Here is a 26,682-nt window from a genome sequence, read left to right as displayed (position 1 = left end):
TTGCCACCAACTTGAATAAGAAATGCTTGGCATTTTTGCTCCCAAGGACACATGAATCCAGGCTCCCATTTGGATGCATTCCTGATCCAGTGGAACGGACAGTTGATGTATGCCCTCCTGCTAATCCCATTAGTCTCCAGAAGAGTAAGACGGGACAATGGCTGGCTAATATTGATAGTACCAGCAGAGGTACATCAGTTCTGGTACTCCGATCATACACATAGACCCTTGGTCTGTATATCTGATGCTAGCTGGTTAAGTGCTATAGACAGGAGCCGCTCCATAGAGGTACAAGATATATTGATTCAAAGCATAAAGGCTTCTACAAGACAAATGTATATTTCCAAATGGAAACTGTTTTCACTCTGGGATGTTCAGCATGATCTTCAATCCATAGACATCTGTTCCTGTTATGGACTAGTTACCCTTGAAACATTCAGGACATTCAGCCAGTTTGGTTAGGGTTCATTTAGCCACAATATCTGCTTGTCACTCTCCAGTGTATTCTGACATCCATCTATGTCTACTTTCTTGAAAAGATGTGATCCACACACTTTCCCCAGTAATGGACTTTCCCGTTCCTGGGACCTAAATATTGTATTCCTGGACCTAATTAATCTCCCCCTACCCCCTTTGAACCTTTAGCTTCATACTCTTTATGCCACCCTTCTATGAAGACAGCCTTTTTAGTAGCTGTTGCCTCTGCTGAAAGCTTGAGCAAGATTCAGGTGTTAATGGTAGAACCTCCTTATACTATATTTCACAAAGACAAGGTTACTCTTGGACCTCACCAAACATGGTCTCAGACTTCCTTTTGAATCAATACATAAACCTTCCAGTGTGTCTCCCTTGACAGCTACAAAAACAAAAACTCATTAAACACATGAAGGACCAAAACTAGACATGCTCTGTCTTGAGGGCCCTCTCCAACTACCTCCGTAGAACAAAGCCTTTCTGTAAGTCACCTAGACTATTTGTAGAAACCTGGGGACGGGCCTGGAGGGTGGACTGTTATGACCCAAAGACTTTCCTGAAATAGGTTTTGGATGGCATTAACATCTCCTCTGAACTAAATTAATTAGCTCCACCCTCTCATATTAAAGTACACTCTACTAGGACCCAAATGATCTCCTTGGCATGCTTGAGAAATGTCCTTATATCAAAAAGTTGCAGGGCAGCAATTTGGAACTTTAGTACATACTTCTGTCCAGCACTACTCACTAGTTCCAGGTACTAGATTTGATGCCTAGTGTGCTGGGGGGGGAAGTCCTGCAGTCTATTTAGATAAGACCCCTGAAACCCAGCTCCATAGAGAGAGAACTGGTAGCCAGAAACCCAGAGTGGGATCCCTGCAGATAAAATACTTCCTAAGAACCAGTCACTGTAAGGTAAGTGACTGTACTTTCTGAAATAGTTCGTAGATTTAATGGTTTTGTATTTAATAGGTACTTCAATGGGCTACTCCAAAGGTGTTAAGTTATAAGTGTCTGCAGGATCGAGACCTCAGTTTGTTTTGGATATCAGCTGAGAAGTGGGGAGCTTTGTTACCTGTTAAGTGTCCTGCTACACATTGGACAGACTTTCCCTTTGTTCTCAGTGCATATTTGTCTAATCTTGTAAGAAAAGAAGTATGTCTGTGTGTTTGATTCAAACAAAACCAGCTCATTTCCTCTCTACTGTTGTATTAATTGAAATAGATATTAGTAATAGAAGACCACTGCCCCTCATTAATTTAAATACAAAAACTGTTTTGTCCATAAGCTGCGTTAAGTCCACCTCTTCTCCGTTACATGTCCAAAAAATGCCAAAAGATGTCTTTTGGCCATCACTTTACCATTTTATATAGTGAGTCAGTGTTTATATGTTTATCTTGGTCTCAGTGTTTATGAACAGCCAATTTCGGTGTAGTTTTCACAGCAAATGTGTACATATGTACAATATTAGCCTAACATCCGTGTTGTTCTTTTTCAGAAATATCCTGTATTACCATATCTAGTTTTAGTATTAAAACAGTTCCTGTTACAGAGGGACCTTAATGAAGTATTCACAGGTGGAATTGGTTCTTATAGTCTTTTTTTAATGGCTGTCAGCTTCCTCCAGGTAAGTTAAATGAAATTATTGATGCCATTAGGGCAAAAAGGATTTGTTTCTTGTTTTAAGTTACTTAAGCATTTTAACTTAAAATTATTTTTTGTTTTTACATTTTTCCTCAAATTTATAGTATGGTTCTACTCTGAAAAGTGACTGTAAAAATGGCATCATAGCATTGCATGTCTGTCACTCAGTGACTTGCCGATTAAATTTGCTCAGTTAAAAAGTCTTAAAATAATATAAACGCTCCCCTTAACTGCCAGCTGAACCTCTCTCTGAAAATCAAGATGTTCTTTCCTGCTCATGCAACATCAGAAACATTACCAGTGAAGGCCAGACTCTGCACTCTATGCCTGTAGACCTCATTGTCTACAGTTGAGTTGCACAGTTGTAAATGAGGACAGAATTTGGTTCTACAATTGGAATTTAGTTTAAAAACTTGGTGAAAATATGACAGATTATAATCCAGATCTCACATTCATAGCTGTGTTTTGCTTTGGAGGGTTTCACAAGTATAAAAAGTAGTCTAAACATTTTTATCTGAAGTTGGCAGATCTGATTCTTAGTGCTACTACCACATGCATGTGTGCATGCACATGGTTCTGTTGACTGAGTACCTTTTTTTTATTATATAGCCACTTTTCAGAATAGAACCACATTCAAGGTAATTTCTTGGCATTCCTTTAGCCTGAAATTCTTTGTTTAAACTCTGGATTCATTCTGAACAGCGGTAGTACAAGAGACATCATGTTGTTCTGTTGGGGACCACCGTAGAGGTATGTCTACACTGTACACCACTAGCATATGCATAGCTACACATGACAGTGAAAGGCTCTGGAAGGCAGCAGGGAAAGGTTCCGGCCACAGTGAGCTGCCAGAGCCTTTCCCTGCTGCCTCCTTCCTGCCAGAGCCTTTCTCCGCTGCTGGAGTCTTTAGCTGCAAGCAGGGAAAGGCTCTGACAGATCCATCCTGGTGGAGTCTGTCCCGGCTGTAGGGAGCTGCCAGATCCTTTCCCTGCTGCTGGAGTCTTTCCCTGCGATGGAGAAAGACTCCTGCAGTGGGGAGACAGTGGGACACTGTGCTGCTAAAAATAGCAGTTTGGCTATGAGAGTTGCTGCTTGAGCATATAGAGAACCATGTGGAGTATAAACCCTAAGGTTCTGGCATGTGTGTATATGCTACTCGGTAAAGCAGTGCCTCACTGTCTACCCTGCTGTTTATACCCATGCTAGGGAGGCATGCAGTGTACGTACACTGCACACTGCTGTAAAGAGTGTGCAGCATAGAGATGCTCTAAGAGTGAGAGGGTAGCTTAAGTTATGACCATTTCATTTCTCTCTCAAGAAGACGCAAAAGGGAGACTGTTCAGATGGTGGGGTTTTTTGGCATGGAATACAACCATAAATTTCATTAACACAGGTGATTAACATCCATCAAAGGCTAACCATATATCTCACTAAAACCCAAAAACAAATTACGTGGCGAGGGGAAAAATTGTCTTCAGTGGTTTAACATCCTTGATAACTATGAACCTGAATCAATCCAGTGGAATCAGTTTGTGATTCATGCAGATTTATGCTTTAAATTAGATGAAAACTCCTAAGGAATAAAGACTAATGTAGCCACCAACAATGCGTATTAAAGCTGTATTCCATTAAGAGGTTTGGACCATATCACAGCCATGAGTAAAGCACAAGTGGTTTGTCCATGTTAAAACCCCAAGATCTAATAAAAGTATTAATTGTAAATACTTACGGTATTGGCAGGATTAATTTTCTTGTCCGCTTCTCTTCCTTTCCTCGATCTTGTCTTCTCTGTACACGACATGGGCATTTGTCAGCTGTACATAAAATATGTAGGTATCTAGGATAATCATGTACTAATGCTTGCATAATGTTATCAAGAGGTTTCAGGTGGCATTTTAATGCTTTGAGTAGAGGAGTGTATTGTAATGTCCCAGAATCCCAAAATGGCAATATAGTATTACTTTTCTAAGTTGCTTCTATATTTCTTTTATTTAAAAAAAAAATAAAATTCCTCCTTCTGTTACAATTTAATTTTCTATTCATTCTTCCCATTTTTCAATCCTGGGAAGATATGTTCTTATACTGCAGTGATGATGTATCTTCAGTTTCCTATAGCCCAAGTACTTTTAATCAGATTGAAACTAAAGCATAACATCTTCAAGACTTTTAACATTTGATTTCACACCCACAGATTGAAGCACTTTGGTATATCAGTATCAGATATATCATTCATGGTAAACTAGGCTTACCTCCATACGTTTTATCACTTTTTTATTTAATTAGCACAGGATACATTATCAGATTAACAATTAGCTGCAGATATCTTTATAATACCTGTTCATTTTGGGTTATACTTGCTGTATATTTTCTATGAGTATGTGACTCATGGTTTTGTTTCCTTTGTCTTTGTTTAGTTATCCCAAACACTTACATGGGATCACCTGTGTTATTAATTTCTAGAGGATTCAGCTAATTGTAATAAAATATTTTGGCACTAATTATATAATGCACAAATATCTGTATAACAATATTATGGTACTCATGAAAAGTACTGCAGAAATTTGGAATATATCACGTTCTGGCTTTTCCATATATGTCTTAACTTTGAATAAATGATATGCTTTAATAGTAAATATATTTTCATACATTCATAGTAGAAGACTAGCTTGACGATCAGGCTTTTTAGTCTGTTCCCAGAGTTGGAACCCCACAGCAGCTGTGAAATAGTGGTCAACTAAAAGAATATTCTGGGTATTAAGCAAATGAGCTGAGCAAGCATACATCGTTTTAAGAACATTTAGTTACCCTCAACCCAGATCTCGCTTTTGATGACTAATGGCATTTTTGTGATCAGTAAAATGCATTGATATCCACTTAAGTTTTTACATATTCTGAAAGGCAACTTCAGCCAGTTACTCATACTTCAGAATCCATACACAGTAGTGTATGGCCCATGTTTAGACAGCTGGCCAGGCTAAATTATGCTTGTGTTCCAAGCACAGATCTGGGAATTGAACTCCAGAGCTGTAATCCATGCTCTGACACAAACTTTTCTGGTTGCCTTGGAAATTCACGTAGTTTCTGCATCTCTAAAATTTGGGGGATGCTTGCTTGCCTCACAAGGATGCTGTAAAATGCTTTGATACTGTCAACTATTAAATACCTTAAACAGCTTAAGTCAAGGAAGATAATTGTATATAGATAGGTTATTTCTGGTCCATAAGAAGGAATATAAAAAAACTTTGAAGTCTGGAATCTTTAAGACAAGAGAAAACAAGTTTATTTTTCCTTGTTTAATAGCTACATCCCAGGGAAGATGCCTGTATCCACAGTGCCAACTATGGTGTCCTTTTAATAGAATTTTTTGAATTATATGGACGTCACTTCAATTACCTGAAGACTGGAATCCGAATAAAGAATGGTGGTTCATATGTGGCTAAAGATGAAGTGCAAAAGAGTATGCTGGATGGCTATAGACCATCAATGCTATATATTGAAGATCCACTACAGCCAGGTATCATAGCTTAATATGCAAAATGTCAACTATGGCATACTGAGTAGGCTCAAAAATTTAACCCAAAGGAGTCAAACAGGAAAAGTAATTTCTTTCACTTTTTTTTTTAAAAAAATCCTCATTCAGTTTTTGAAGACTGTGTTTATGAATTCCAAGAGAAAATGCCCATTTTATTTATAAAGCATTCCAGAAATAGGGGTTAGCCTGTCATCTCTATAGAACCAACAGGATACTATGGCATGAGTTAAAGTGACCTGAATACCTAGTTTGAGAGTAGCAGCCGTGTTAGTCTGTATCTGCAAAAAGATTTGTTAGTCTCTAAGGTGCCACAAGTACTCCTGTTCTTTTTTCTGAATACCTAGTGATTTCACTGTGTGTTGTTACAACACTGATTTTCCATTAATAGGGTTCAGTTTTTGGTATAATTGACAGTGACTAAAGGGTGATTATTGCTATTGCAAAGCCTTATTTATCTGAAACCTCATGTGGAAGATGACACAAAAATAGGTGTATTTATGTTTTATACAGTATATGCTTTCTTTTTCACATTGTGTATGGATTTTCCAATTTTGACATCTACTTGTATCATAGATTCCAGTTACCTCTGGGGTTTTAGATTCCTTTGTGTATTTTTCTCAGTTCATTAATGTTTGTATTTTATCCCACACAAGAAATGATTTAAGGTGGGTCAGGATTTCAAAGAAAGCAAATCCTTTTTTTTTCTAAAAGCTCATTTTTCTGTGAGCTCTTACTCCAGTGTTTCAAAGTCAGTAAGCATTGCATAGAATTAATGGATTATCTATGTATTTATTTTTAAGGTAATGATGTTGGGAGGAGTTCATATGGTGCCATGCAAGTGAAACAGGCCTTTGATTATGCATATGTTGTTTTGAGCCATGCTGTATCACCAATAGCTAAATATTATCCCAACAATGAAACTGAAAGGTAAAAGTTTAAATGTCAAGTCAAACCATTAGTTACATATATTCCTGTGTATTTAAAACTAATCCGTGGTTTTGCTTTTGTTTTTGTTTTCTTTACAGTATATTAGGTAGAATAATTAGAGTAACGCAAGAAGTGGCCTCATACAGAGAGTGGATATCAAAGCATTGGGGAATGCAGAGTCGGACTGAGTCTTCATGCAATGGTAAGATTTGGCTACCCAGCGTCATGCTTGCTTTGCAAGCTTTTTGCATGGTCAGCAATGTAAAAAAATGTTGCTGCCTTTGACCCAGACCAGTTAAAGGGCGTAGGTCTAAATACGAACAGGGCATTTTACATCTCCTCTATAACTAAAGAAGCGGCTTCTGTCTATATGTAAGAAACCGGAACACTTTAGTTTTATACAATAGTGAGAATTGCCTTAACACAGTCTACCCTGTTTTGATGTGACTGCTTCTCCCTCTACGCTACTCTTGCTCCTTATTTTACCACTTTTCACAAAAACACCCAGGACAAGATTTTCAGAAGAGCTCTGCACCCAATAATTCCCATTCGGAACCCAAATAAAGGAGCCAGATTTTTTTGGACTGTTGAGCACCCAGGAGATCCCATTGAGGGGAAAAATGGGAGCTGTTGGGTGATGAGCACTTTATAAATTGGGTCATTTTATTTAGACTCGTAGATAGCTGAGCATTCTTGAAAATCTATCCCAAAACAATCCTATCCAAGACAAGGAGAGCTAACTGATAGACCCCAGAAATGCTTTTTCCCTTTTGAACTTTCATGTAGTTGGACTATGCATAGTTGGTGGCAGTTTTTCCTCACATACAGTAGTGGGGTTTTTGAATATGAGTCCAGTCCCGAAGCTCTGACTCATATGTGCAATTCATTGACTTCACTGGGACTACTCCTGAGGAAATGCTGTGCTATATTTACAAAATGCAGCACTTAATAGAAATTAATACTCTTTCTTCCATTTACTCTTTTATTCCAGGTAATGGAGTAACTTTGATAGTAGATACTCAGCAGCTGGACAAGTGTAACAATAATCTCTCTGAAGTGAATGAAGCACTGGGAAAATCTAGAAGTAAAACTTCAGAAACACTCAGTAAACATTCTTCAAACTCTTCATCAGGTCCATTGTCTTCCTCATCTTCTACTTTGTCCAGCTCTAGTGATGTAGTAAGTATTAAAAGTTTTTGTTTGAAACTTGATTAGATTTTTTTTCCCTCTTTTTTGTATATGTACACAGTGTAACAATATAGGCATAACCAATCATTTCCTACATATCTCAGATGTATGTAAGGTGAAGCTCTTCATATAACTCCTATTTATTCTAATGAATTGTCTTGCCAGAAAACACATAACTGACATAATGTACCTCTACATCTGTATGAAAAGTGCTCTCCCTTATATGAGTACAATCACATTCTTTGCCTCCTTTTCATCTGTAAAATACCTGTGTTTCAAAAGAGATAGGTAGAAATAAATATAATGTAGGAAAAATTCCAAAACTACCTGATAAACACTTGTTTGAATACTCTCCATTTTTATTTCTTTAATCTGGTTTAATATACTAATTTAAAGATCTCATGGAATCAGTCATGCATCAATGTATTTGCAAGCCAGCACCCATTTGTTGGTTGTTTTTAGAGTCCTGGATTAAGAGGATTAATATTTAGCAGGACCAGCATGTTTATCTCCTCGATTTTGTCCACTTTAGTTTTATTTAAAAAATATAAATTTACTAATACCTATATTTGCATGAAGGATTCTGACGGAACACCATGCAAAACCTCTAAACAGTTGAGTTGCCATCAATCTACTACAAACAGAGTGGGGTCACAAGAAATAGCACTGGAATCCTCCCAGTCCAGTGGGAAAAGGCAAAGCAGCCAAACAGCTAATACATCCAACAGCACAAACAAATCGCAGGTTTGTGAAATGTTTAAAAGAAATCTTAAACGTTTTAATTACTTTAATGGTATCTGTTCTCCTGAAAGTATGAAGACCTTATGGAAAGGACAGTTTGTGGTGAAAATGTGGAGCCTTTCTTTTTTTCCTGCTGACTTTCATTTCTATTTTTAAACCACAGTAGAGTAAGAGGGCTATTTTCCTCGTGAGGTATTGCACAAATAGAGGTTTGTGTGATTACCCCCAGAGAAAATGAGCCTGACATGTTAGCTGTCACCTGCTTTTAGCTGTACTATAAGGATTTATATTCAAATTTAAGACCTGCCTCCCAAATTAAGAGTTTCTGTTTTTATTGGAGAAATGCATATTTAATTAGTTTAGCATAAAGATCAGACCCCCCCCCCCCAAAAAAAAATTATGATAAAAAATAATTTGACTGACAATCTCAAACACCAAAAGGCGAAGTCCCTCTTGTTAAACAGTAGTCCTGTGACAATACAGTAGTCTGGAAAATCATGATTTCAAAGCAGTGTTCGATTTGCACAGCTTCAGTTTATGGTGACATGTCATTTTTTACAGTAATATAGTTAGAACAGCATAAATATTAGTCTGGAACTTTATTCCTGAATGGTAGCGTTTCAGAAGTATTTTTCTACTTATTTAGATGTAAATATTTTTACAGACATCTGTTAAAGATTTCCAGCGAATAGTAAATTAGACACTTTGCAAACTAGGCACTATGTATCTCAAAGGGTGAACCATAAGGCACTTTCTGTGCATTGTGATGTGGGTGAATGTTGCCCTCTCCTTGTGCAAGAAATACCACTGGGTGATCCTCATCTCTCCCATTTTCTTGACTCTGAATCTGTTTCAGTAAGGTATAGTGCAACTGTTACAGTTCTGGCTTGCATGTAGCACACAAGTAAAATCAGTCTTATCCTTTTTAAAACACAGGGACTAATACTTCACTTTGTACCTTGAATTAAGTTATGTAATCCTGTCGTTCTTTTAATTGTATTATTTAAGGGCTGGAGCCCAGCATCTTGTTTATGTCTCTTCTGAGGTTGCTGAAGTGAAAGAGAACTTCTTGTGCTGCAGGCTAAGCACAGATGTGATTCTTCCCTTCATGTCAAGCTCTTTTCAAATGCACTGTCTCTTGAAGCTGTAGTGTTTTTATTTATTAACCAGTAATACAAGTGTTGTAACAGCCATATTCTATTTACTCTAATGTTGATTTACCATGTCCTTTTTCTTTTACAGCATGGATCAGCAAGGTTATTTCGCTCTTCCTCCAGCAAAGGCTTCCAGGGTCCAACAAACGCAAACCACGGTACCTCAGTGACAAACAAACAGCATCAAGGCAGTAAATCACATCAGTGTTTCCATGTCAAAAAGAGGAAACACAAGAGAGACGTGGCCCTTTCTGACCTTTGTAGATAGTTGCCTATTTTATGACTGTTCTTCTGTGTGCAATGATCTCATGCTACAGGATAGTTTGATAGTGACTCCTTGGATCTCTTGTGGAGCTTCAGACTGTTCAGACATTGATTAGCAACTGCATTTTTTTCCCAGCTCGCCACGGAACGGATCATGAAGATTGATCACTGCAAAAAGAGGAAAAAAGGCTGATCATTTGATGTCATATGCTACAACAGGGTCATTTAGCATATAAAATCTTGAATGTAAAATAAATTTATCTCCCATCAGCTCATGCTGAACTGTAGAGGTAGTATTCAGTGTGTTTGGCAGATTACAAACAAAACACAAAAAAAGGAAAAAAAGGTGAAAAATTGTATTTTGAGGGAAACCCAGCCTTTAAAGATGAAAAAGTAATTCGTGCATGATTTTTTATTATTTTTGCATATACCATTTTATTGTGTGTATATATAGATGACCATATAGGAAAATTGACATTTGTAATAGTGGATTTGTTAATACTTTTTACATAACATTACTGTTTAAATTGTAAACAGAATTTTTCTCAGGATTAGTTTGGAAAATCTGAATTGTCATCTTAACATCTATATAAAGACACTACTAGTTATATTGCTCAGAATTGCTTTTCCTTCACATTGAAATGATTTAATAGAACATTTATGATCTTCAGAAGTTGTTCCTCTAGAAAGAAAAAGGTTTATGGTGGCAAATGAAGTCTCATTTGTATAAAGTGTACATGTACTTTTGTGTAAACACTGACCTTTTGGTCATCTCTGACAAATAACCTTCACCTTATTTTCTAGAGTTCCGTCGTCTTAGGCAGTGGGGGTTTTTCAGTTTGTCTGTCATCCTCTTCCCACCACCCCGCCAGCAGTCTCCCATTTTTAAAGAAAAAAAGCCAACTCCATTTGTTATAAATGTTTGCATTCCTGGGCTGCTCCAATCCCACTCCTTTTGTTTGTGCCTTTTTTCCCCTCAAAGTCATTTTTTTTGGTCTTTAATATATTTTTGCTAAACTCATGTGGGAGAGAATAACTGTTAAAGCTATAAGTACATTTTCCTATTAAAATATTTTTTCTCATTCCCCTTTTAAGCATTTTTATATTGACACTAATAAAAATTAGTCTTCAAATAATAGAAATATAGTTTGTATTGCCTTAAAGACCCAAACCTTTCCTAGCCTCCTAGTACCACTTCATTGAATTTGTTACCTTTAATCAAAAGTTTTAACACTGTCTGGTTCAGTTACACTTTAAATTTTGGTTGCAATAAATTAATGCCATGAAAGCAAATTAAATGTATGATTACCTTCACGTGTATAGTTTGAAAAAGAAGTTGGGGGCACTTTAATGATAGAATGTTAAGTGGCATTTACTTCAACATTTTTTTCTTTAAAGAGGAAAGAGTTTGCGTTCAGCATACCTGTATGCATTTAATGCAGCTGTCTTGGAGATGATGTTTTTATAAAAAGTACGGTTAGCTTTTAGAACTACTTTTTTTATATACATATACAAAACATTGCAGACCAACCTGACCTTTAATGGGCAGTGATCAGTGCAATGACTTTTTAAATGAAATAATGCTAAAACAAGACCCAAACTAATGTCATCACTGAAATAAACATTTTCAACAACATATTGGTGTTTTACTTCAAAAAGGAAAATATATATTCCAAAAGATGGAAATTCATAACATTTACTCATACAAACATTAAGAGCTTAAAAAGTGATGTTAATTTGACAATGTTTTAAATTTTAGATTCACATTTTTATTCTGATCAGATAATTTTTATTAACAAGATGTTGCGCTTTTGTTCATGGAAACTAGTACACGTTGTACCACATTATGCATAATCACAGTATTTATTTTGTTTTAGATTATTGTGAATGTGTAGATTTATGTTCACCGCTTAGGGAACAATTATTTATAAATTATATTAATCCAGTATTGTTAGCTGCTATTAGCAAAACTGTTCCAAACACTTAATACTTGCAAAGATCTGTATCGCATTTACCACACTGAAGTGTTTTTAAAAAGAATCACCCTCATTGTTGAAAGCAGATGAACTCTTAGGGTGCAGATATTAGTGTTCCAGTAAGCATGTGATAATTTTAAGGTGGTGGTAGCGGGAAGATAATCTTGATTCCGTTGGGAATCTTAGGATTGCCTCAATTTATGGTTTTCATAAATTTAATGGAAAATAGCTTTTCCAGGACTGCAAGTTTCTTTTTGGTAAACAGTATCTTTCTAAAAGAGAAAAGAAGCATGAAGGAAAAATTGAGGTGTATTTTACATTGCCTCAAATGACCAGCATTGTATTCATAAAATACTGTATATCTTGCAAATCTTTATTTAAACAGAACAGTTGAACTGTTCATTTTTCAATCTGAAGTAAAATACTTTCAAGACCTTTTAGTTTGCCTGCTCATTTGTCTTGTATATTTCATCTCTGTATTTGATTCAAGTCTAGTTCCTTTTTGAGTTTCAGTACTTTTGTGAAGATTTTGTGAATATATGAAAAAATAAATGTTTAATCTAAATACTCTAGTTTATCAGCATTCTTGACGTTCACACATTTTTTTCTTCTGCAATATTGTAGATAGAACAGGTTATTTAAAAGCTCCTGTTCATAGTATGATTTTTTTTCTCATTCATTTTTCCTGATGTACTTCCTCTTTGTATGACTGCTTCTTCTTTGAGTGATTGTATATGTCCATTCCACTTCAGGTGTGTGCATGCCCAGTGCACTAGCATCGGAGACTTCCATCTGCAGCACCTGACGGTGGCACACGCAACCTCTGCTGCCTCATGCTTGTGTGTGATGGTTTAAAGGGCAGAGCCCAACCCCCTTTACTTCCTGTTTACTGCCCAGGACTGTTGTTGAAGCATTCTGCCTTACTGCTGCAAGTTTTACCTTGTTCTTAGTGTTACTAATTGATAGTTGAGTATGAGGATATTTTTAATATTAGGTTTCCTTTTACTGGAGTACTTTGTGTACTTTTCAGTTCCCGCTGTTTGGGTACTGGTGCCGGGGCATGCCTCAGACTCCAGGCTTCAAGCCTTGCGATGGAGGCCAGAAGCCAGTGCTGGTTAATGACACACTCCAGGTGCCTAGGAGAAACTCAGATCTGGGACAGGTGCTAAATCTGCAGGAACTTTAAACCAAGATCTAAAAAGGACAGGGAGATCATGCCGAAGCACCTTCTGATGGAGGCAGCCCTATCTCATCCTCAGAGCCTCCTTGTTTGGGGCACACACTGAGCATGTTTGCTTTGATTAGGAGCACTCCTCCGGTCTTGGCAGAGGCTCGACATCAATCTTTTCCAATACCGAAGAAGAGGCACCGGAAGATGGCATCAAAGAACACAGCATCGAGAACATTGGGGTCCCCAGCACTGAAGTCCAGCAAACCTGCTGGAAAGGAGGGTAGAGTGCATTCGATGCTGACAAATAGCACCTCAGACAGGATAGCTGACTCTGGCCTTTGTATCTGTCTTGTTGAGATCAACCTCTACGGTGAAACCATTTGGCTCAGCCGTGCCATCTTTGTTAGCTCAGCAACAGCAAGAGACTATCCCAATGCATTCAACCCCTGAGGCCATATGCCATGGCATGCAATCTGCCAAGTTTCAGTACCAGCAATGCTGGTGAATCAAGAATCGTTTAACCTGCTTTGGATGGTCATTCACGAGGATTTGCAGACTACTGGAGTTCAGCACCTGGTACCATGGGCATCTCTGGGCACTCTAGTACCCTTATACAGTGTTGCTGAAAGGCAAGCCGGCAGTGATTTCGCCAATGCCATCCTCTCTTGACCGCGGCATCAACAGGAACTGCACTTCCTTGGTCAGATGAATCTGGTTCGTCGTCAGAGTTGGAAGTTGGCACTTGTGCCACAGCTGCATCACATTAGCCATGTATTTCAGTAGCAGCAAGAGACCCTATTCAGGACTGGTGCTCTGCTGTGCTAGGTGTTGTACAAAGTTATAATACAAATACAGAGATGGTCCTTGTATCAGAGTTTAGTTTTGATTGAAGCTCTCAGTTGCCCTGAAACAGATCAATGCATTGTACCAATGCATGATCCTACAATTTTAAATACAAAAAGAGGGGAAAACCAACCAGTAGGTAGACACATACTTTTTGAAGATACTTCAATGCCTGTTCTTTTATGAACCTTTCAAAATCCAGAATAACAAAGCTCTTTCTGTTTTCTTGCTGCTTCAGCTACCAAGAACAGCAAAAGTATTTAGAAGAAAAAATAAGAAACATTTAAAAAATATTCTTTCATAGGATGTCAGACTATTGTTCCTTTTAAGTTTAACTTCCTTACTGGTTGTTTTAAAAAAAAGTTTGAGTATTTTTACAAGGATAGAACTTATATAAGCTGTTTGTTCTCATACTCGTACCACTCTTGTAGTGTTTATAGGAAAAAAGCCTGATTCTTCTCCATACAGAGTGCTTATTTTATAAAGAAACAAATTAACCAGCCAGTAAACAAAATTTCATTGAGCGATGGTCCCTGTTGTGTTCCACTGAGGATATTATGAATGTGCACAATGTAGTCTGAGCTGGAGAACCTGAAAGTAGCATCCATTGGTCTGCACATGCACCCTGGATTGCCTCATGGTTTCGTGTGAGCTGATAAAAGGGTGGACTGACTGCGTCTCCAATTTCATCTCACCACCGCATGGTTCGGATCAGAACTTTCAATGTCCTAGTCTGTGACTCACCTTTTAAAAAAAAAAATTATTGTACCTAGTTTTAGAATTTTGCAATTTATAGTGTTTTATAGTAGTTTTACTGAGTAGGATAGATAGTTTGGGTTTTTGTTTTGTTTTTTTTCTCCTGTACCCCCCGCATCCATGCGGACTATGCTGAAGACCCCAGGCTTTAAAATCTGTGCCTCCTGCCCAGGTTCCTTCTCGGTCAGCAGTGAACATCAATGCTGCCTCTACTGCTTGGGAGAAGCCCACATTGTATCCAGGTGCTATATCTGCCAGTCCTTCCCCAGCTGTACCTGAGAGGGCCAGGCTCTCCACCTCTGGAACTGTAGTGCAAGATACTGTCTTCCCGAACTTCACCTTCTATGCAGGCTCCTAAGGATTTACAAGGCTTGCTTCTTATTTTAATGATTTTTTTCTAACACTTCTTTTTGTTAAACCTTGTGGGAGGTAATTTGTAGAAAAACAAATGACTTTAGAAAATATCCATGTGTCAAGTTCTTTGCTACATCTGATATTTTAAAAATGGACTCTTCCCACTTTTATGTGTGGCATTCCTTATGATCCTGAAACAGATCACACAACTATGTGATCAGAAGTTACTCAGCCACATCCCAGTGATAAACTGGAAATAAAAATACCCAGTAATTTAAGATGAGGATTGACATTACATAAATAAAGTGTGTTGACTCCAGCTGTAGTCTCAATAGATTGACCCTTCTGCATAAAAGTGGATAACTAACTCTAGAGCCAAAGGTCTTTAACTGATAATTCTGCATTGCCCTTCCACTCTGTTCTGTGCTATCTGTACAATACTATGAAATCTTTGGTTGACATTCTATGCTACACTTTGTTTTTCCATAGACTGCTTTATTTTCTGCTTTTCCATTTTAGTCCCATCTCTTATTAGTGCGTCACTCTCCATTCCTACAGCTTACTCATGTCTGCCAACCCCACTGTGATTACTCTGAATCTAGTCAGATTGAGAGGCAGAAGCATACCAACCATTTAATCTTGGGTCGCCTTAGACCATTGCCAGATCTTTCTGCAGCGAGTGGGCAGGTCTAAATCTTCTGTATTTCAAAGTCCAGCTATTGTAATTTATTCTTAAGAGGGGCGGATGACTTTAAGTTTCTAAATGATCTTTTGGTATGGGGTGTGGTGTTGCATTTCTGAGAAACCTCCGTGGATATGTTTGGCAGGCTCCCAAATGGCTGCTAAGACACACAAGTAAGTGAAGAGACTTAAGCAGCACCTCAGGAGGAGTTCAGCCTGCAGAATCTCCTCCATCTATGTAGCTACGGCTTTAAATCACAAAGTAGGAATGGCAGCCAGGCATATGCTGGGGAGAGATTTGCGTTACTTCATGATTTTTCTTCTAATGTGCAGGTTTGTCCCACGTGCATATTTTCTGTTCAACTTGCATTGCTGTTGGAATAGCTGGATAGATCTTCAAATGCTCTGCTCTCTGAAATCATAAACACCTAGCATTTATTTACTTAGTGTTGTTATAGCTCTGGGTGTATTCAAGAAAGGATCTAAAGAAGCATGGCTGAGCCCCGAATTTGTCTGGTTGTGCTCCCAAATCTATGTGGAGGGGAGAGTGGCTACATCTGTTGCATCTTGGGCAGAGTTGGGGACTTGGAGAAAATTATGAGGTAAGGCATGAGTTTTGTTTTTCAATCCTGCTGTCAAAGCTTTTAATCACTGCATGTTGGAAGGGAAGTCTTGTGTGTCACAACCTAAAGAAGCTACGTTACGTGGCACAGGCCTGTGCTTTGGGAGCCAAAGGTTGTGAATGCTATTCCCAGTGCTACATATGTGGTTTACATTACAGGATGTCTGAGAATGTGTACGTTATGCAGCACTGGCTCATTAAAGATTACTCTGGGCAACTTCCAGCATAAATTTAGAATACAGGTCAATGATGAGGTATGCACCCCACTCAGGCCCTGAATGGGTTAATGTGGACCTTGGAGGCCAGTTGTGTTTCCTGGCTGCACTTGAAGGGAGAGCCATGCTTACCTGGGGCATGAAGCCCATCTGGGTAGGAGCAGGCTAGTTATTGTAAAGAGAGTAAATTTGTAGCAGAAAGGAACTGCAGGGAGAGTGTCTGCAGTCACTCTTTGGCAACAGAGAGGTGGGGAGGAGGAAGCCCAGGGGAAGGAGAGGAGAAATAAGTTCAGGGAACCTAGCCCTGAAAGAAGTGTCAACCTAGGGAAACTGTAGGGAAGAAGGCTTGAGAAAGTCTGGGTAGGAAGGAGCCCAGGGAGTCTGCCGCCAGGAGTGGGACCTGGTTGGCTCCTGGTTACAAGGTCCCTGGGGTGGAACCCACGACAGTGGGAGGGCCTGGGTTCCTCTATTTGCCACTGGCAAGGTGGCATGAGTCTGGAAAAAGGGACAAGGACACTAGAAAGCCCCGAGGCAAGGGTCTGAAGAGCAGAGGCCTAGAGTTGGGGCCAAAGATCCTCTGGTGAGGACATTGGACTGTTTTTGTGTGAGTGTTCTGTTACCACAGAAGAGGTGGACTAAATTGTGACCTGGCTGGTGGCCCAAGTTACTGAAGAGAGACCATCGCAGTGAAGGAGTGACTGTCATCAAGGGGTACCTGAGTGGAAGACAGCTGCTATGCCACACCTGGCCAAGAGGAGACGCTCCTGCAGCGAGTGAATTCCTTTACAAAGCTATTTAGGATCATGGCAAGTGATCAGAGCTCTTCAAACAATGGTGAATGGCACATGAAGAGCTCTTATGGAAGCCCCTCTCCTGAGCCCATGGTGTGCTGTCCAAATTTTCCCTCTTCATCTTTGTTTAAGGATATAATGCAGGTCAATTTTTTTAATACTGGTGTGAGTCTTATACTGCAACTCCCTTTCCTCATCTGTTAGATTTAATTGAGGATTATCATTATCTTTATTTTATTAGTGTTGATTCTCTCAGAGTCTATTTTAAATATGAAAGGTCTGAAGTACAACAAAACAGGAGTTTTTCAGGGAACTACAGAGGCATTGAGCAATAGGGAAGGCAGACTTCTTAATGAAGAATGTAACATAATTTCTAAAACACTGGAGATGCATCATTTCTTGAAGCCACATCACTGGGCACTGATAGTGCACAGACCTTTTGCTTGGTCTGTAAGTCTCATTTTGTAGCCAAATAATGCTTCCACAGAACTGTAAATAGCGTATCTCAAGAATGTTTTCCAGTTATCAATGACCTAAACATTGGAGTTTTTTACTGTATTTCCATGCGAGTCATTTTTCAATGGTTCTGATTCATAGTTTAGTCTATAAGTTTAAAGTTCTGGTGCCTTGGTGGTTTTTAAATATAGACCTAGGCAAACATTGAGAGTAAATTGGCTAGGATTTAAAATCCAAATAGCCTTCTTTACTCTGTATCCCATTGTACTTAATCAGCTCAGCCCAATGTTTGTGGATCCAAGAAGATCAAAATTGGGTTGTCAGCAAAAAGGGGCTGTGAGCTGCTAGCTGTACTGCTTAGCATTCCAGCATTAGAGCTAAACCCAATCAGTTTTAATTTGAACTGATGTCTGTGGTAGCGTACATTAACTAGTAGAGTACGATCAGCAGAAAGACCCTCAGCCTAGAAGCCAGTCTTCTTCATCATTGGCAACTTTTCTTTATCAACTGCCATCAAAGCTGTTCAAACTAGCAGGGGCACTCTATACCCAGGCAAACTTGCCAAAGAACCACATACCGGGGGACTCTGAGCAATCAATCTGCTCGTTTCCCAAACCAATTGGAAAGTTCCCAAATTCTGCAACAGATTCAAGGAGCTGGAAGTTCCTGCCATAAATACCTTCTCTATAGGATTGGCAAAGAGCCTGAAATCATGATTCCCCTCCCCAATCCCTCATCTGAAGAGTCCTTTTAAAAGATTTTTCTTTATAAACTCAGGCAGTCAAAGTACTCATTGCCCCAGCATGACCTCTCTGGTCTTTGGTATGACAGCTTCCAGCACTGTGCATCAAGGCCTCAGGTTGCCCTGCTTACTCCCTTCCTTCTAACTCAGGGTCCAGGCCTTCGCCCTAAGCCAGAGAAACATTCTCTAATGGCCAGGAGACTGAGAATCCAGACTTCAGGACCATGATATCGACTAGGTATCTAGTCACTTCCCAAAAGCCTGGGATGGGGTGAGGGAGAGTTTGATTGTGCTCTGATAGAAAATCTCCCCCCACTACAACTCCAATCACCTCTGTCTTAGAATTTTTCAGGCAGATTTTGAATTTTGGGTTGTAAACTGGCATGCTCAAGGGACAAACTTCTGCTCTTGAGATAATATCTCTCAGGACCATGGTCAGCTACTGCACCCGAACCTCAGATCCCTTCACCTGACAAGCTGGAAGCTCCATGGCTAAATCTCGGAGAGCTGGTTTGCTCAGAGCAGGTTCATCAAGTCCTGTTAGGTAGCAGGAAGCTCTCCATCAGGGCTACTTACCTCTCCAAGTGGAAGCGGTTCTCTCTCTCGGCTTCCCAATGTGGAGTCTTCTTGCTTCAGGACATCCTTGAGTACTTACTACATCGAAACCTCAAGGTTTAGCTGTCTCCTCAATCAAGGTTCGCCTTGCAGCAGTATTGGCTTTCCACCCTCAGCTGGACAACCAGTCAGTTTTTTTTTTTCCATGAAGTGTCTATCCGTTTCCGCAAGGGCCTAGAAAGATTATACTTCCCAATGCAAGAGTCTGCCCTCTCTGGGACCTAAACCTGGTCTTATTGAAACTTATGGGTCCCCCATTTGAGCCATTTACAATCTGCCCCTTATACCTTTCATGGAAGGTGGCTTTCTTAGTGGCCATTACTTCAGCTAGAAGGGTCTTGTAAATCCGTGTCCTCATGTTAGAACTGCCATACAGTCGTCTTTAAGCATAAGGTTTAAATACGTCCGCACGGTAGCTTCCTCCAGAAGGTGGTTTCCCACTTTCATAGCAATCAGGCAATCTTCCTACTTGTTTTCTACCCGAAACCACATGCAAACAGGGAAAACAGCAGCTTCATTCACTGGATATTGGACGTGCCCTAATGTTCTGTATAGAAAGAACCAAACCATTCCATAAATCCACCCAATTGTTCGTAGTGGTAGCTGACAGGATAAAAAGTCTCCCCATCTCAGCTCAGAGAATTTAGTCTTGGATCACATTGTGCATTCGCACACGTTACGAGCAGGTGGGTATTCCGCCACCAGCCATCCTGACTGCCCACTCCACGAGAGTGTAAGCATCATCAGTGGCATTCCTAGCACAGATCCCTGGTCAGAACATTTGCAGAGCAGCAAGTTGATCATCAGTTCATATGTTCCCTGCTCCTTATGCCATCGCTCGACAGTCTAGGGACGATGGCAGATTCGGTCGAGCTGTTTTGCAGTCAGCGTATCCATGAACTCGGATCCCAGCTCCTATGCAACTGCTTGGGAGTAACCTACAGTGGAATGGACATGTGCAACACATCTTGAACAACAGTTACGGAAAGGTACATAATTTTGTTTGTTTTAATAGGGCCGTGCCCGCATCACAACCTGAGAAAAGGCTTCCACAGAAAAGCTGGGTAAGGCTGCCACTTTGTGGACTTTATGCATCTTATAAGGCATGTCAGCCTTGCTTGTGGCAAGTGGGTGCTGAGAACTGATGCTTTGTAAAGGCCTTTGCCTCCAGAGCTGAGAAGCCAGTGAGTACTGTTCATCCGGGGTGTTAAAGGAGTAGGAGTTGGAAAGGGAAGACTTTTTAAAAAATTTTATTTATTCATTTATTTTTACAGTCTATATTGAATGATTTGTTACAGAAGCTAAATTTAATGTAGAACCTCCCCATGCCTTTATAGCTGGATGCTGTTAATTAGCTTTTAGACTTACTATTTAGAGGAACATTGAAAAACTCAGTCTATATTCTATAGATCTGTTTCTGTATCTAATTGAGGTTTCTCAGAAGGAGAAGAAATCAACTGAAGAATGTTTAGAAACCAGCTTGTAAAAGGGGGGCAGCTGGGTGGTGATAGAAGAAATCTGAGAAGTTGGTCACTCTGTCTGGCAAGTACAAACAGCAGAGGGAAACCCATTGATCCAGACTGGTTAATGCTTTGTTTGTAGAAAACCAATTTACAGATAGGAAAATGTCCTTTTTGTTCAAATTTATGGATGGGGCAGGGTTTGACTCTTCACCCCATGGGTGCTTAACTAATCAAACAGTTCTGATAAATTCTTACATTAAAATAATCAACACTCTACTGCAATTCTCTTCTTCTTTGGTTCAGAGTTTATTCACGGTAGTAGATCATTTTCAGCTCTTGCTATTGCCAAAACATTCTTGCTAAATTGATTGATTGTTTATGCAGACTTGCAATCTAGCACCCGAATTACCTCTCTGACTCAAAAGCTCCTTCTCTCTTTCTTTAATTTCTTTTGATATCTGCATAAAGGAGATTGCTGTCTAAGATTACTGTGCAAATACTTTCTCTTGCTTTTGATTAGAACATGGCTGCATTTGATATTGTATATTGTGAAGTAAAAGATCTGAATTAATAATTGCTGTTTATATTTCCTTTCCCCCATTTATAACTTCCCAAATCTGCCATTTCTTTGCAATTCTCCTTTAACAGCCTATTCTCAAACAAAGTATTTGTTCAATCCCACAATATCTAGGAGACTGTTAGGATTTTTTCTCTTCACTGGAGTGGACCTTCAATCAAAATCAACTGTGGTTGCCTGGCAGTAGGTGTGAGAAGACCATAGCATGTTAGAAAATCTGTAGATGGCTAATCCAGCAGCAGCTGGAACACTCGACTATATTTCTTTCCTCCACCAGTAACTGTGTATGCATTTTCTTTTCAAACCCTTTGAATTATCATAAATTAGCATTAGTTCTGTTATAATAAAATAACTTTTCCATCAAGATTTCATTGACACTAGACCTTTCTTCCTATGCTACGTTATCAACTCATGCTAAGATCATTTTATTATGTTACCTTGTTTTGTATAATAAAGTCATGGGAATCTTATTTATCAGTCTAAATACACATCATTGGAGCATCCTGACACCTCTAAATGAATTAAAAACTAGATCAATAAAAAGCTACCTATGTACACAGACAGAAAAAAACTACTGCATAATCTTATGATACAGTATTACCAACCGCAAGCATTCAAACATAATGAGTCAGGCCCCCAACAAATCATGAGATTTTTAAATCTCAGGATTTTTAAACCAAACAAGAAAAGAAACACATTTAGGGATTTTTTCTTTTCTGCTTGGTTCTGAGGTTTACGATGCACGTTCATTCATATTTTCAAGCTACCCTGTGTAACCATGATGGCTAGAACTTTATTTTAATGAAAGGAGAGTCTCTCCTCAAACCAAATGCTTCCAGGAGTTGCAGCCTTGTGGAGGACATCAAATATTATGAGACTCTCTTGATAAAAATCAGAGGAGTTGGTGACAGCAAGGACACAGCACTATTGCCAGTTTTAAGGGATCAAAAATTGAGAGTCAGACCCCCCAAAATCATGAGATTGGCCCCAAAAATCATGACATAAAAAATATGTATATTGTGGGCTTTTTTAGGCCAGTTCCTTGATTTCTGAACAATTAGTGTTGTCCATTTTTCCACATGTATTGGATAAAGTGATTTTGGCTCCTGCTGCAAGAGCTCTCACCCGCAACTCTGCCTGTCTCCTGCCAAGCAATTAATCCTGTACCTCAGTCCCCCCCTTGGTTCTGTCCCCACCCAGCCCCCTCTCAGTTCAGTTGCCCAGCCCTCATCGACTGCTACTGCCCTCAGTTCACCCTCCCAGCACTCACCCCATCTTTCTGAGTTTTTACATGATACCTTACAAGGCATACTTTGTAAAAAGATTATTACAGTGGTGTGTAGGGTGTGAATACAGGGGTATATTCTGTTACACTCGGCCAATCTTAACCATGAGGAACTGGGATTTTCATGGGAAATGTAGGGTGCCTTGCGGGGCTGACAGCCCAAGTCCCAACTGCCCAAACTGACAGCACAAGGCCTGCCACACCTAGGGCTGACCGCGACCCTCAAATAATACCCTCACAACCCCCAGTTTGAGAACCCCTGTGTATTAGAGCCCGCTCCTGTATTCCTTGCACATTCAAACATCCCTGTGATGAGGGGTTCACCCCACACTGGTCCTGAAGGGGTTAATTAAGCTAAGAAAGGGGACAATTAACCAGACAGGCCACAGCTGAGGGGAATCAGGTGGTTTAAGTAATACCCTGACTGAACAATGAAGGGAGCCTGTCTGAGGAGGAATGAGCTGGGCTGGGTTTATGAAGACAGGAAGTTGGAAGCAGAGAAGAGACTGCAGTGAATTAGTCTGAAGTCATTCCCTGGGAGAAGAGAGGTGGGTTTGGGGGGCGGCTGAGCCAAAGTAGCCTACGGTTACTCCGTGGGAGGAGGGAGTTTTGGGGCTGGCAAACCCAGGAGGGTTGGGGAGAGCTAGAAGTTTAGGAAAGGCTCGGGGAAAAGGCAGTAAGGTCCAGAATGGAACAGACCTTGGCTGCTTGAACTGGAACTCGGAGAAGAGGGTAAGCCTGGGTTCCTCTACCAGCCACTGGGGAAGTGGCACCAGCTGGGCAGTGAATGGGAAGACTGCCTGAGCCTATTTGTAAGAAGGGACTTTGATACCTCAGAAGGGGAGGACATATGTGACTTGGCCGGAGGGCTAAACCATGAACACAGAGCATCTTGCCTTGCTGAGAGCCAGGAAGAAAAGTAAACGGTGTGCAGCAAGCGGCAGAAAGGAGGCTTCAGACCTGGATCAGCTAATCCCTCAGAGTGACCAGGAAGAGGCGCAATAGAGGTGAGCAGACCCCATGATAATCCCACAGATGCTTGGTACGACAGTGTATGTTAATTGTGTACACACCTGTTTCATGGATGACGAAAAGCCTGTAGTGAAGGTACAATAATAGCATGGAAAACAAAAGGTGTAGAACCGCCAGACAATAAAAATAATGAAATACTTCTAAACTTGACACCCAGTGTCAAGACAAGCTTCTGAGGTTGTCCACCCACACTGTTACCGTAGAGCATACCTGGAAAAATGCAACTTCGGAACTAAAAGATGGTCTCCGGGATGACCAAAAAATTTTGTAGCTGGGCTGCACATCTGTTGCTCGCTCAGATTGGTCTCTACGTTTGCAGGGAAACCCTTCCGAGGTTTATCGGCAGGTGGGAGATAAATGCCACTGTTTAAAAATAATAAATACTCTCTGAAAGTCTTGAGTTCTGAGCCGTGTTGGTGAGTAATCCATCAACCACAGAGCAAACTTTTTGGACCGTATACTGAAATACAGAGGTTGAGAGCATGGAAGTTGAAGAGTTAAGAGAAAAGGGAAGGAATTCGGTTTTTTTCCTGTTACTCATGAAAAAGTCACCATCTTCTTATCTTACTACGCGCTGGTAGTTTAAGTTTAAAAAAAAACAACTTGGTGCGATGATAGCATTTAAAAATTATTTCTGTTGAGTAAAAGAATGAATGTTTTACATGACAACGGCAATTTGAGGGTTATTTTTGAAGTACAAAACAATAGAAAATAACTGATTCTTGAAATAACACTAGTTTCATAGCTTTTCCTGCATTATTAATTTCTCTTATCAGCACTTAGAAGTAAAATCTCTGTGGAAAAAACAATATTTTACACATGTTCTCCACACTAATTAGACTATTTGTATCTTTAAAGAGTCTGTGCAATGTTACTTATTGAAGAAAAATGATCACCATCTATTTTGGAGAGCAGTCGTGGTCACTAGAAGAATTATTAATTAGGATATAGTGTTGCAGTTTAATTTTATGGTCCCATTATTAGAAAGTGAGTCTCCTTTCATTTTTTGTCCGTACTGAAATCCTGATTGTTTCCCCTTCCCCACCCACTTCAAGTCTTCATGGAAAATCATATTGTTCACACCCATGTTCTAGCTGGCCATTGGGCTGTGCTTCAACCCTCAGAGAATATGCAGTTTCGACCTCATCACAGCTGGATGGAAAACAAGAATTCAGTTTTGCAAAAAATCTTGGTTTAGACAATTGTTTTAAATTCAAAGTGGAACAAACCTAAGACCTTTTCAATTTTGGGAGGGTAAGGTGGAGGAGAGAAACACCCACCCCACATTGATCAGTAGCACGTTGGTGAGGGCAGTCACCTGGGCTGTAGGGAGATAGGTTCAAATCCCTGCTCCAAATCAGGCAGGGCACCCCTTTTAAAACATCTCCGTCAGTTTAGACGAAACTTTCATCTGGAAGTTCTCACTGGTTTTGACCAGAAATTACATCCTAGACCTGAGAAAGAGACCACCCCCTTCCCCCCCCAAATAAACAATATTTCAGCAGTTAGGGCACTCACCTGGGCTGTTCCAGTACCTGCTCCAAGTCAGGCAGAGCGCAGGGACTTGAAAACACCCCGCCCACACACACACCTGCCCCCACACACACACATTTCCACTCTGCACCTCAAAAAGTTTAGTTGAAATCAATGCTTCTGTGAAAAGTTTTGGTTTCGATGAATAGGTATATTCCAAAAAGAACATTTTGTTAAAGTTCTACATCTTTAAACAGCTGTTAATGAACTGGGAGTATTTATGCCTTGATCTTACTTCCAGCAAGACCGTTCCACCCCCAGTTTCTCCTCATGCCTTGTCCAAATAGGAAAGTTCTACCAGTTACACCAACATAGTTACATCATCATAACCCCTCATAGATACTCTCTTATTCCAGTATAAGAATAACTTTTTTCAGATGATCTCAGCCCCCTTTTTTGCACAACATAAGATAAAACCAAATAAAGACACTTTTATATTGGAATAAGAGTGTCTATGGGTGAGGGTGGTGGTGATCATATTGGTAAAATGATATCACTTTAAATTCACACCTTAGGTTATATATAAACACCTTTCCTATGTAGACAGGGCCTGTGAATCACCTCTTTTAGAATTGCTTTGCACACACAAGATACACCGAAGAGCCAACAACACCTTTCTTATCAGCTCAATGCCTGTCACTGTAATTTCAGAGACACCTAGCCCCTTTTCTTTCTCAAAGAACTGTGTGTGAAATCCTGGCTCTGTTGAAGTCAATAGGAGTTTACCATTGATGTCTATGGAGCCATGATTTCATCTGGGGTTTTTTTTTTTCTGGCATAATTTTTCAATCTCTGTTTTTCAGTGCTTTGAACGCTTGTAATTTGTTGACAAATACAACTTAATGGACAGTAGGAGGAATAATTTGAAGTACTCGTACACATTGGTGGGTTCTACATGAACCATAACCCTTCAGGAAAGAAGACTGAGGTGTCATAGACTGTTCAGTGAAAACTCAGAAAGCAGCAGTCTAAAAGCAAATAAAAGATCAGAAGCAAAACCAGAGTCAGGAAATGAAATAATCCGAGGCATAGAAAGATGTCCATATGAAGAGAGGATGGAAAGAGTGTGCTTCAGTAAAAGCTAGCGATGCTAAGTTCTACCGGCTAATTCTGTATTGTATACATTATTTTTTATCAGTATTAAATTCTATGCCCTTCAGTTATGTGCCCTTGCTTTTGTATTATAGAGGAGGGTAAGTAGAAGAGGCTGATTTACCTCATTCATAGTATTAATCTTTTTGTATATCTCTATCCTATTCCCTCTTATTCTTGGTGGTTGAGATTTTTAAAACAGTGCAGGAGATTTTGTCGCACATCTTCCATGTACTGCTGAATCTCTTCCCTGGCTTTGAAATTAAAATATACTTGGGCCTCCAGCATCTCCTTTTTGCCCACAAAAATCACAAAATCACCTCATTTGGCTCCTTTTTGGCAACATCAGAAAAAAGACCAAGGGCTGAATGGAGACTGAACAATCCTCTTATCTTTGGAAGTGGTCTTTCCATTGGGTCTAGGGTACTTCAGTGTGTTTGACGATGGACATGGCACAGAGCAGGGGCGGGCAAACCTTTTTGCCTGCGGGCTGCATCGGGTTTCAGAAATTGTATGGAGGGCCATTTAGGGGAGGTTGTGCCTCCCCAAACAGCC

At 39.8% G+C, this 26,682-nt stretch overlaps 1 protein-coding gene across 3 annotated transcripts in view; it reads left to right on the top strand.

Annotated features, from left to right (window-relative positions):
- Nucleotides 1-12,464, top strand: part of TENT4B (terminal nucleotidyltransferase 4B) — a 51,241-nt gene extending 38,777 nt beyond the window's left edge. For 2 of the 3 annotated variants that reach the window (XM_007059655.4, XM_043526213.1), the window contains exons 6-12: nt 1,972-2,100; nt 5,418-5,631; nt 6,450-6,576; nt 6,675-6,778; nt 7,568-7,755; nt 8,344-8,508; nt 9,748-12,464. In XM_007059655.4, the coding sequence (XP_007059717.2) occupies nt 1,972-2,100; nt 5,418-5,631; nt 6,450-6,576; nt 6,675-6,778; nt 7,568-7,755; nt 8,344-8,508; nt 9,748-9,927 (1,107 nt within the window). In that variant the 3' untranslated portion in view covers nt 9,928-12,464. The remainder of the gene's footprint in view (nt 1-1,971; nt 2,101-5,417; nt 5,632-6,449; nt 6,577-6,674; nt 6,779-7,567; nt 7,756-8,343; nt 8,509-9,747) is intronic. The other variant, XM_037877612.2, reaches the window with a different exon arrangement.
- The last annotated feature ends 14,218 nt before the right edge of the window (nt 12,465-26,682 follow it).

Source organism: Chelonia mydas, chromosome 12, assembly GCF_015237465.2.
Source record: "Chelonia mydas isolate rCheMyd1 chromosome 12, rCheMyd1.pri.v2, whole genome shotgun sequence".
Classification (NCBI taxonomy): domain Eukaryota; kingdom Metazoa; phylum Chordata; order Testudines; family Cheloniidae; genus Chelonia; species Chelonia mydas.
Note: the sequence above shows the minus strand (reverse complement) of the source record. Positions and strands in the feature narration are given on the sequence as shown.